The 12,351-nt window shown below is 46.5% G+C and overlaps 1 protein-coding gene across 1 annotated transcript in view; it reads left to right on the top strand.

The window, feature by feature from the left end:
- Positions 1-6,149: 6,149 nt before the first annotated feature.
- Positions 6,150-12,351, top strand: part of ASRGL1 (asparaginase like 1) — a 27,016-nt gene continuing 20,814 nt past the window's right edge. The window contains exons 1-2 of the mRNA XM_003798727.3: positions 6,150-6,389; positions 7,016-7,216. Of these exons, the coding sequence (XP_003798775.1) occupies positions 7,027-7,216 (190 nt within the window). The 5' untranslated portion in view covers positions 6,150-6,389; positions 7,016-7,026. The remainder of the gene's footprint in view (positions 6,390-7,015; positions 7,217-12,351) is intronic.

Below are 12,351 nucleotides of genomic sequence, written 5' to 3'. Positions count from 1 at the left end.
AGCTGGCATGGACCATATAGTCTATTCTATCTCAAATTGTGCCTGATAGGCTTAGGAGAAGCATAAGAGTGTGCCATAAGAGTGTGGCACTGCGGACCCAAGACTGTGCCAGGCCCCCTACCAGGCTTAGGGATATACAGAGAACAAAACAGGCCAACAGCAAATGCCCCCCAGATAAGGGTAACAAAGCTCTATTCCAATGAGGTAATAAAGCTTCTGGATGGTTGCCTATGTGCTCTCTTCACTTTTCCCAAAATGGGTGCCAAATAAGGTGCCTTTTTGTCCCTAGAAACAGAACTGAATGTCCTGCCATCTTGAGACTTGCCTAATTCCTGCGAGCACTGTGTGGTTCACTTCGTTTCTTAAAGGGCCTTACATTTTGGAAGCTCGTTTACCTGCTGTTTCCTTTCTAAATTTGGCAATTTGCAGGCTATGTGCATATTACTCATGGAGTTATTCTAGGCGGGACACTGATGACTGGAATCATGGTTAATTTTGTATGTTGACTTACTGGACCATAGGGTGCCCACATTAAACACTATTTCTGGGTATGTCTGTGAAGATGTTTGCATCAGCAGTGCATTAGCATTGAAATCAGTGGACTGAGTAAAGCAGATTGCCCTCCCCCAGGTGGGCAGGCAGAGGAAGGGGGAATGTGCTCTCTCTGCTCAGCTGCTTCAGCCGAGATATCAGTCTTCTCCTGCCTTTGACTGCGCATTACATCGTCAGCCTCCATCTCTCAGACCTGCAGCACCAGCTCTCTTAGGTCTTCAGCTTGCAGACACCAGATCATGGGACTTCTCCACCTCTATAATCTTGTCAGCCAATTTCTTCTAACAAACCATATTTATATAGATATTTACAGTCAGCCCTTTGTATCAGTGGATTCACCATCATGGATTCAACCAAAGTATAGATGCAGACTATTCTTCTTTTTTTTTTTTAAGATGGAGCCTCAAGCTATCCCCCTGGGTAGAGTGCCATGGCATCACGCTCACAGCAACCTCCAACTCCTGGGCTCAAGCGAGTCTCCTGCCTCAGCCTCCCAAGTAGCTGGGACTACAGGGACCCGCCACAACGCCTGGCCATTTTTGGGTTGCAGCCATCATTGTTGTTTGGCGGGCCCAGGCTGGATTCGAACCCACCACCTTAGGTGTATGTGGCTGGCGCCTTAGCCGCTTGAGCCACAGGCGCTGAGCCAAGATGCAGACTATTCTAAAAAGAAAGAATTGCTTCTGTTACTGAATGGGTATAGGCTTTTTTTCTTGTCTCTGTTCCCTAAACAATACAGTGTAACAACTATTTACAAATGTTTACATTGTACTAAATATTATAATTAATCTAGAGATGACTTAAAGTATATAGGAAGATATGTATGGGTTGTATGGAAATAATACACCATTTAAAATCAGCAATTTGAGTATTATGGATTTTGGCATCCACAGTTCCCCCACAGATACTGAGGGACGGCTCTGCACACGTGCGTACACACATACACAAACAGGTATAAATATGTAGATATCTCAGAATAGGATATATATATTAGATATATATCTCAATTTGCTGTCCATTAATTCAGCCCTAGACTCCACTTAAACCGGTGGCTCCCCAAAATGATTTTTGAATAGTTATAAGAAGTATTTTAGCAGCAATTCTCATATACTTTGGTAATCATTACTAGGAAAAGAGTCATAATTCATCAGTTCTTCTGCAAGGGAACTTATTCCTTGACCCACCTCTACTTTGCAACATGCATCATTTGATCTAAAAACTTCCCTTTTATGGATTTCTCTCAGAGAACTAATCAAAAATACAAGTAGGGATTTATGTATGAAGATGTTCGCTGAAGCTTTATTTCTAATAGTACTATGTGGAAAACCTTCGATAGTATGGAAATGTTCACAAATAATGCCGAGGGAAAAAGTAAGAAACACGGCAACATGTCAAGCAGTTAGTGTGTTCTGGGCCCCGGGCCACACAGGGCGTAAAGCGGCAAATACAACCGTGGCGGCGGTGCCCTCCTTGGGATGTCACTATTTCTACAGCCACCGCCCCCAAATAGGCACCAACACAACCCTCTGCCAGGAACGTGAGTTCCTCGCTCCTCTATTAATGTCCAGTTCTCATTTCTTTCATGGCAACTGTCACGCTCACCGGCCAGTTCACAAACATCCGGATTATCCCAGTTTCAATGGCCTCCTAAGAGCTGTTGTCCCAGACTTCTGGGAAAGTGGTTTGTTTTTTTTTTGTTCTTGTTTGTTTGTTTGTTTTAGTTTCCAAACTATTTGTTGTTCACCCAACAAACATTCACAAAAGCCTTCTGAGAATCAGGCACTCTGCTGAGCCTTATGGTACAAATAGAACTTTCAAAGGCCCTGCCCTGTAAGATGTTTAGGGCTCAGCCTGTAGACAGACAAGCCTTCCAATGGCTGTAGTTGGAGAATCTCTTCGGAAAACATGTACGAAGGGCTATCGGGGAGAAGCCTAGAAGGACACATCTTTTAGAATAGCTGCCACTTCCTCAAGAACTGCTATCAGTGCTGCAGAATCACATCTGGGAGCTCATTTTAATCATTCCTCGCCTATTTCGACCCCCGCCCCCCAACCTACCCACACAGTCCGACTGAATTAAGCACTCTCACACTCAGCACTTAAGAAACAAAAGAAGCTCATGCATCATTCAGCAGGCACTCGAGTGGAAAGAGGAAAACTAAAAGTGGCACCAATTTCCCAGCCTCTGTTCCCTACTCTGGATCCCAACAAGAAGACTGTCAGGAACCTCGGGGTTGACCTGCTGAATCAGAAATGCTGGCCCAGCCATCTGTCCTTCACAGCTACAGTTGGAGACCCACTGGCTTAGTGTCACCCTTCTCATCATGGGGAGACACTGAGGGTCAGGGAGCGGGGAGTGGGAACCTTATCTGCTAGGATGGGTCAGTGCTGGCAGCCCCAGGACATGACTGGTGCTTAGGCCTTTCATGACGTCCCCCAGCCCATCCATCAGAGCAGAAGCAAGTGCTCGGCAGTGTCTCCCTTTCAAGGCTGAGATAGCAGAAGGGAAGATGAGGAACTGTGACTCCTGGTGCCTTGTTTCCTGCTGAGATCTCCTAAGACTATTACTGACCCAGCTAATTTATCTTCAGGGGGGCCCACTTTGATCAATCATGATTGATTAAAGTTACGGGTCCTGAAAGTTATGCTTTGATTTCTATCACATTTGGAGCCAAAATGTACTCACTATCTGAGCAGTTACCCTCCATGTAAGAGAGGGAATGGAACTATGCCGTTAGATTGCCCAGCAGAATGAAATTTTAACTTCTTTGTCTCAAAAAGTGAATTTAGATAAATTATAATTGTAACTAGAGGAACTGAAGTTTCCTTGGTCAAGGTTATGGTACAGCACATTTTTGGCAGAAGAAGGTGTTCTTTCTGTTGTGTTGGCCTTAGGCTGAGTTCATCTGTGTCCCCCAGCTTGCCCCCAGCAGGCACCCCAGTGATAAGGGGAAAGAGGGCTTAAATTCAAGGTGGCAGCATAAGCCACACCATGAACATGACATTGAAATTCGACTTCATGGGCTCGGCGCCTATAGCTCAACCGGCTAAGGCGCCAGCCACATACACCTAAGGTGGCGGGTTCGAACCCCCAGCCCAGACCCGCCAAACAACAATGACGGCTGCAACCAAAAAATAGCCGGGCGTTGTGGCGGGCGCCTGTGGTCCCAGCTACTTGGGAGGCTGAGGCAGGAGACTCGCTTGAGCCCAGGAGTTGGAGGTTGCTATGAGCTGTAATGCCACGGCACTCTACCCAGGGGGACAGCATGAGGCTCTGTCTCAAAAAAAAAAAAGAAAGAAAAAAAGAAAGAAATTCGACTTCATGGAAAACAGTTAGGAAGCTGCTTCTAGAGTGCCTTTTTTGTAAAATGGTCCAATGTCAGAGAACCTCTAGCTACCAAAAGGAAATTTCATCAATAACAATGACAGTAGGCTGGGTGTGGCAGCTCCTGCCTATAATCCTAGCACTCTGGGAGGCCAAAGCCGGAGAATTGATTGAGCTCAGGAGTTCAAGACCACCCTGAGCAAGAGCTAGGCCCCATCTCTACTAAAAATAGAAAAATTAGCTGGATGTTGTGGCAGATGCCTGTAATCCCAGCTACTCAGGAGGCTAAGACAGAAGGATTGCTTGAATCCCAAAGTTTGAGGTTGCTGTGAGCTAGACTGACACCACTGCCCTCTATCCTGGGCAACAAAGTGAGACTCTGTTTCAAAAAAAGTAAAAAATAAAAGCTTTTCTTATAAATTAGAGCAGACTCAAAGTTATCCATGTAGCAGTCTCAGGCACTCACATTCAGTCTTTGCATTCCTCAGAGGAAGAGAAAAGGGAAGGGTTGTCAACTGCACACCCCTAGTGGGCTGGGGGCTGTGGGCAGGCAATGGAGGCAAGAGGTAGTACAGAAGGGCCTGGTGCTCTGATTTCCAGACCTGAACGAGGCCAGTCCCTTTGGCCTCCAGGTCCCCCTTTGCACAAGCCCTTCCCTCAGGCAGAAACTTGCATTTATGGAATATGAAAACAATTGCAGACCACCCAAATCCGAGCAAGCAAAGTCTACTTATGCAGAGCGTGCTATTGCAAGGGAGCTGGACACCATCACTTACGTTTGGCCAAGACTGAGGAGAGTGGGAAAGCTGTATAGTGGGAAAAAAGGGCCCTGGGGTTGAGTGCCATAGCATCATAGCTCACAGCAACCTCAAACTCTTGGGCTCAAATGATTCTCTTGCCACAGCATCCTGAGTAGCTGGGGCTACAGGCACCTGCCACAACGCCCGGCTATTTTTAGAGGCGAGGTCTTGCTCTAGCTGGGGCTGGTCTCCAACTCATCAGCTCAGGTAATCCACCTTCCTCGGCCTCCTAGAGTGCTGGGATTACAAGCGTGAGCCACCACTCCCAGCCCTCAGAGTTCAGTTTTTGAATAAGGTCTGGACATTGTCCCTTTGTATATTCAGTCTCTCAGAGCCACTGAGTCACTGTGTTGTTAGTATCTAAGTGCATGTGTAGCGCGTGCAGAGGGGCAGTGATGGCAGATGACATTTGTTGAACAAAGTTAAAGTCCATCTTTGACATTGTTTTACCAGCCACAACAGTTTAAAGTAATAATGAAAATAAAATAATTTTGCTGTGAGCCTAAAACAGCTCTTGAAAAATAAAGGCCATGAAACATATAAAATTCATAATTCAAAAAGGCTCCACATCATAGAGTAAGGTGTCCTTCAGCACATGTCACTTACCCAGCATCTTACAATTGCCTTTCTAGGTACAAATGTAAACTCCTTCCATCCTCCTTGACTACTGGAAAAACTAAACAGGAACCCAGGGCAGCTCTAGGCAAACGCAGGTATTTGGTCTTGACACCACGGGTGTCAAGTCTTTAGGGAACACTCCGGCAGAGAGAAGTAGAAGAGTCAACAAAAAATAAGGACCCTTGGCTCAGTGCTATGGCTCAAGCGGCTAAGGGGCCAGCCACATACACCTGAGCTAGCCGGTTCAAATCCAGCCCGGACCTGCCAAACAACAATGACGGCTGCAACCAAAAAAATAGCTGCGCGTTGTGACAGGTGCCTGTAGTCCCAGCTACTTGGGAGGCTGAGGCAGGAGAATCACATAAGCCCAGGAGTTGGAGGTTGCTGTGAGCTGTGATGACACGGCACTCTACCCAGGGCAATAGCTTGAGGCTCTGTCTCATAAATAAATAAATAAAAATAAGGACCCTTGCAAGAGAATTCAGAGCTGAGATCTTGAGACTCAAAAAGAGGGCCTAGGCTAAGGGTGTTCAGATTGTCAGGGCACCCAGGCACAGAGCCAGCCCAATTAGACATGTTTCCAATTTTTCTGTTGTTCACTAAAGGTTAAGGAGAGAGACAATAGGAAGATACTTGAATTAACAATAATAAGCAAGCCTGCCAAAATCTTAGCCAAAGGACGGATTTCAGTGCCTGGAGCCGTTGCTTTTCAATTTGCACTTACAAAACACCCTGCTCCCAGCCTCATAAAGGGGACGAAGGTCGTTCCAAGCCACGAGGCAGCTCGCAAGGCTGGAGAAAGCTCTAATGTCGCTCCGGTTCGTGGCGGCAAACCGCGCGTGTCGGGCCGGGAGCAGAAACCCCAGAGAGGGCCGCGGCAAGTGCGCTGCGGGCGGCGGGGAGTTACTGCAGCTCCGCGGGGGGCGGCCCCGCCCTCGTGCGCAGGCGCGGAGCCGTTGCCAGCCGAGCGGTTGCGGTCAGACGCGCTTCTAGATCGCGCCGGGCGGACGGGCTGCACCGTGCGGCTCCGGGGGCCCGCCGGGTGGCTCTGGCCAGCCTGAGGCCTCGGCGTTCGCCCCCTCACGGTCTCCTCGGTAAGCCGGCGGCCCTGCCGGAGCAGCCTCTCGGGACACGGGGATGGGGACCGAAACGAAGGAAAATGTCCACTTTACCGAAGGCGGGAAGCGCCCTCCCTCAGTGCTGTGGGTTCGAGGCTGGAGGGCGCTGACCGGGCCCAGCACTCAGGTGGTCCCAGGCCTCTCGGCGGGAGTGGGCGCACGGAACAGATCCCCGGGGAAACCGAGGCTCGACGTAGAGCCGGGGGAAGGAGTGGGAGCTCTGGCCCCGGCGCCGATCGCTGGCGGCCGCTGGCCCAGCTTGGGATGGGGTCTGGGCTTCTCTGGAGAAACTGAGACCAGATGTCAGCCCATGACGGGGCGCAGGCTCTGGGCACCAGAGACCTCTCCGCTCCGAGCCGGCTGGTACCCTAGGCCAGGGCGGAGCGGACCCGGGCGCACTGGGCTTTTTGTGCCTAATGCAAACCGAGCTGCCCCTCCTCCCACCCACCCCAGAGGGGCCTCAAGAAATTTCCTGAGACTGTAAACTCAGCCTCCTGAAATAGAAACTAGACATTGTCCCCGCGGTGTCTCCAGAGGAGATTATGTCCGTGAGGTTTTCTCGGAGACATTTGGAATGACGTTTTCATCTTGCTGATGGCCAGGGTCCGTTGACATGAGTCTGGTCGTCGTGGTCCACGGTGGCGGAGCCAGCAGCATCTCCAAGGACCGGAAGGAGCGAGTGCGCCAGGGCGTCAGCAAAGCCGCCACGGTGGGTTACAACATCCTCAAGCAGGGCGGGAGCGCGGTCGATGCCGTGGAAGGAGCTGTGGTCACCCTGGAAGATGATCCCGAGTTCAACGCCGGTAGGTAAATTTGTGCTTCAACTACAGCTAGTAAACAAGAAGTCAGGTCAAGCCCTCACCCATCTCCACCCCTGAACAAATAAAATCTTTCTAAGTGTCAGTGAATATAATCAGCTTTGTGGTACAACTAAATGTGCTAAAAAGAAGTAATATTTTTCTCTTCCTGGCTGTTGATTGAGTTACTTTAAGAGTGTTTGCATCTGAGGTAAGAGAATCATCTGAGCCCAAGAGTCTGAGGTTGCTGTGAGCTATGAGGCCACACTCTACTCAGGGCAACAAAGTGAGACTGTCTCAAAAAAAAAAAAAAAAGTTTGCATCCATTTCCCCTTCACCTACGTCCTAGAATTCCAGTACCAACAAGGAAATTGGAAGTAGATTACTTTGCATATCATAAACTATGTTGGTTTGGGGTTGTTTGTTTGTTTGTTTTTGTGGAGACAGAGCCTCACTTTATCACCCTGGGTAAAGTGCTGCGGCATCACACACAGCTCACAACAACCTTGAACTCCTGGGCTTAGGTGATTCTCTTGCCTCAGCCTCCCAAGTTGCTGAGACTACAGGCACCCACAAAAATAGCCGGCTATTTTTTTGTTGCAGTTTGGCCAGCGCCAGGTTTGAACCTGCTACCCTGGGTATATGGGACCAGTGCCGTACCCACTGAGCCACAGGCACTGCCCTATATTGGTTTTATATTTCCAAAAATGTATACTGCTGGGTAACCACTGCCACAATCAAGATTTAAAACATTTCTGAAGTGAGGCATGGTTGCTCATGTTTGTAATCTTAGCACTTTGGGAGGCCCAAGCAGGATGATTACTTGAGCAGGCGTTTGAGACTAGCCTGGCCAACACAGCAAGACCCCAATCTCTACCAAAAAAAAATTTTTTGTTAAGTAGCCAGCATGCTGGTGCACACCTGTAGTCCCAGCTACTTGGTAGGCTGAGGCAGGAGGATCACTTAAGCCCAGGAGTTTGAGGTCACAGTGAGCTCTGATCACACCACTGTACTCTAAAGCAGGCAACAGAGCAAAACTCCACTTCAGAAAATAAAGAAATGAAATTTTGAAAAGTAAAGCATCTCTATCATTCCCTGTGATATTTGTGATACAATAAGAAATATATCTTTTATCTCTGCCCCCATTCCAGGCACCTTGTAATTTCCTGACCGATAGAGGTGGTATTTGAGTCTTTTGTTCTAATATTTGGTCTTTCACTCTAGCATCTTGCTCAACGTTCCTAATCCCATGGAACTTCCTGGGTGATAGCATCTTTTGTGCTAATGAGTTGATTTTTGATGGCTCCTGCATGGGGTCTCCACAAAAACCAAGCCATAATTGGAAGCTCAGAACTTTCAGTCCCACTCCCCAAACTCCAGGATTAGAAGAGTTTAAGTTAATAATCGGTAATGCCTCAGATAAAGCCATTCATAAAAATCTCTGAACTTCAGGGTTCAGAGACCTTCCAGGTTGGTAAACACATCCACGTCTCAGGAGGGTGGCATACTCCCAACTCCATAAGGACAGAAGCTTCTGTGCCCAGGACCCTTCCACACTCCATCTTATGTATTTCTTCATCTCTATCTTTTATCATATTCTTTATTTATATAGTAAACTGGTAAACATGCTTCCCTGTTTATTCTGTAAGCCACTCTAGCAAATTAATTAAACCTGAGAAGGGGGCTGTGGTCATCTCCTATCTGTAGCCAAGTCAGGCAGAAGTTGCAGGTAACAGCGCTTGTGATTGGCATCTGAAGTGGGAGGCAGTCTGGTGGGGCTGAGACACTAACTCCAGAGAGATAGTGTCAGAATTAAATTGAATAGGGGGACACCCAGTTGGTGTCTGCAGGAGAATTGATGTGTAGGGAAAAAAGCCCACACATCTGGTGTTAGAAGTGAAGTGTTGAGAGCGAATGGGAGTATAAAGAGGGAAAGCAGCTTTTCCATGTTCACTCCCAAAAGTTCCTCCATGCCACTTTGCAGTTAATCCCCCCCAACTTCATCCCCAAGCACCTGGTATCCACTGATCTGCTTCTGTCACTATAGATTAGTTTGCATTTTCCAGAATTTCATATAAATGCACTCAGGCAGATGTATTCTTTTGTGTTTGGCTTCTTTCACTTCAGTCTACCCTTTTTTTAGAATAATACTCATAGCTAATATGAGTATCTACTATCTATCAGGCAGTAGTCTAAGAAATTTGCTTGATTAGCTCATATAATCCACACTGTAGTCCTGAGAAGTAGAGGTCATTATTATGCTCCTATCTAGATGAGAAAACTAAGGCAAAGAAGATTAACTCAACCAAAAAATAGCCGGACGTTGTGGCAGGCACCTGTGGTCCCAGCTACTTGGGAGGCGGAGGCAGGAGACTTGCTTGAGCCCAGGAGTTGGAGGTTGCTGTGAGCTTTGATGCCACGGCACTCTACCCAGGGGGACAGCTTGAGGCTCTGTCTCAAAAAAAAAAAAAAGAAGATTAACTATCTTGCTGGAAGACATTCATTTTCCCTTTGTTTTAAATAGAAAACCTAAGATCTCAGGATTAAAATACTTCTTAGAATTATACCACCCCCCCAACATCTGTCAGGGAAAAGAATTTCAGCAAATTTTAACCAATGAATTTTAATGTATTTACTGAGTTAGGATTGTTCTGTCTTCCTTGACTCTGCTAAGTACTCTTTAATGCTTACAAAAAATTTCATAAGTCTGCCTGAGAATGAGACATAACAGTATGCTTTATGGCTGCATTTGTTGGGCCAGAATTTACCAGATAGGACCTGACTGCCAGCTGAGGAAGCAGCCAGCTCGTTCTTGTTTCTTGGCTCTGTACCAGAGGCTTTCTTCCCTCTAAATTTCCAAGATGTCTGCTATTCAGCACACTGAGGGAGAAAAGAATAGAGCTGAGCAAAAGGAAATCTCCAGTAGCTGCCCCCTACCCCAAAGAGCCACCTCTTCCTTCCCTCCCACCTTTCTTCCGAGGCTCAGGGCAGAGGACAAGCATTGGACTGGGGGAGCCCTGGAGATCCTTAACTCTGAAAGGCTTGAGACACCACCTTCCCCCACCTTAGCTGCCCTTTGATTCTCTGAGGCTTAACAGTGAACAAATCAGATTTAAAAAGTTAGGGGTTCATGCTGTTAAAAAATTTTTTCAAAGGATATCAGAAATTTGGAGGGTAGGAAGGTAAGACTTTTAATAGTGTACTATCTGGCTTGGCGCCTGTGGCTCAGGTGGCTAAGGCGCCAGCCACATACACCTAAGGTGGCGGGTTTGAATCCAGGCCAGGCAACAATGTTGTTGAAACAACATGATGGCTGCAACCAAAAAATAGCTGGGCATTATGGCGGGCACCTGTGGTCCCAGCTACTTGGGATGCTGAGGCAGGAGACTCGCTTGAGCCCAGGAGTTGGAAGTTGCTGTGAGCTGTGATGCTAGGGCACTCTACCCAGGGGGACAGCTTAAGGCTCTGTCTCAAAAAAAAGAAAAAAAAATAGTATACTATCTACCCTGGCTCTGTTTTTACATTTTCTTTTCCTAGTTAAAGGCAATACAAGCAAACAGTATTTCCAGCAAGTCTCTGCTATAACTATTTGGGAACTTCATACAAATAGCTCACTCCCAGTAGTTATTGAGTTTGGTGGCAATAATTAGCATTCATGACTCAGAGATTATCTGAGTATAAAAACATTATGGTTACAGTCTATTCACATTTCAATATGGATTTCACTTGTTGTGCATGTCTTGTTCCGTAATACTTAGTTTATTAAAAACTAGTTTATTAGATACCAACACTATAAAAATGGAACTTTTTTTTTTTTTTTGAGACAGAGCCTCAAACTGTCCCCCTGGGTAGAGTGCTCTTGCATCACAGCTCACAGCAACCTCCAACTCCTGGGCTGAAGCGATTCTCCTGCCTCTGTCTCCCAAGTAGCTGGGACTATAGGCACCTGCCACAACGCCCGGTTATTTTTTGGTGGCAGCTGTCATTGTTGTTTGGTGGGCCCCAGGCTGGATTCAAACCCACCAGTTCAGATGTATGTGGCTGGCACCATATGTTGTTTTCTTGTTCTTCTTTTCTGTCTTCTTTGGAATAACTGAAAAGTGTTTATGATTCCGTCTTACCTCCTTTATTGGCATAACAGCTAGACTTTTTTTTTAATCATTTGTCTTAGGGTTTATACTATAGTATGTATCTTCAACTTGTGACAGTCTGTTTTCATGTAATATTACAGTTGGCCCTCTGTATCCACAGGCAATTGGTTCCAGTACTCCCATGGATACCAAAGTGGACAGATACTCAAGTACCTTATAGGAAATGGCACAGTACAGCCAGCCCTTGTTATCTGAGGCTTACAATCTGTGGTTGGTTGAATTGGCATATGAAACTTTTATGGATATGGAGGGCCAACTTTCTAACACTCAAGGCATAGTGTAAGAACCTTGCAATAGCATACTTCTATTTCCCCTGTCCTAGCCTTCATACTGTTGTTGTCATGTATTTTATTTACTCATGTGTATGTTTCAGATTGCACAATACAGTGTTACTATTTTTCTTTTAAACCAATTTTAAAGATACTATAAAAATAAAGGAGGCCTGTGGCTCAGGCCTGTAATCCTAGCACTCTAGGAAGCTGAGGCAGGTGGATTGCCTGAGCTCACAGATGCAACACCAGACTGGGTAAGAGCAAGATCCCGCCTCTTAAAATAGCCAGGTGTTGTAGCAGATGCCTATAGTCCGAGCTACTCAGGAGGCTGAGGCAAGAGAATTGCTTGAGCCTAAGAGTTTGAGGTTGCGGTGAGCTATGACGTCACAGCACTCCACTGAGGGTGACAAAGTGAGACTCTGTCTCAAAAAAATAAAAACTAAATAAAAATAAATGGAAAAGTATATTTACATTAAATACCATTTGCAATGTTCTTCACTTTTTGGGTAGATCATTTGTCGTCTGCTGTTATGTTCCTTCAGCCTGAAAGACATCATTTAATATTTCTTCTATTGTACATCTGTTAAAGGTAAATTCTTTCAGCTTTTGTATGTCTGAAAAAGTCTTGGCTTTTTTTTTTTTTTTTTTTTTAGAGACAGAGTCTCACTTTGTCACCCTGGGTAGAGTGCCATGGCATCACAGCTCACAGCAACCTCCA

The sequence above is a fragment of the Otolemur garnettii genome, unplaced genomic scaffold (genome assembly GCF_000181295.1).
Source record: "Otolemur garnettii isolate 467f Iridium unplaced genomic scaffold, OtoGar3 scaffold00140, whole genome shotgun sequence".
Taxonomy (NCBI): domain Eukaryota; kingdom Metazoa; phylum Chordata; class Mammalia; order Primates; family Galagidae; genus Otolemur; species Otolemur garnettii.
Note: the sequence above shows the minus strand (reverse complement) of the source record. Positions and strands in the feature narration are given on the sequence as shown.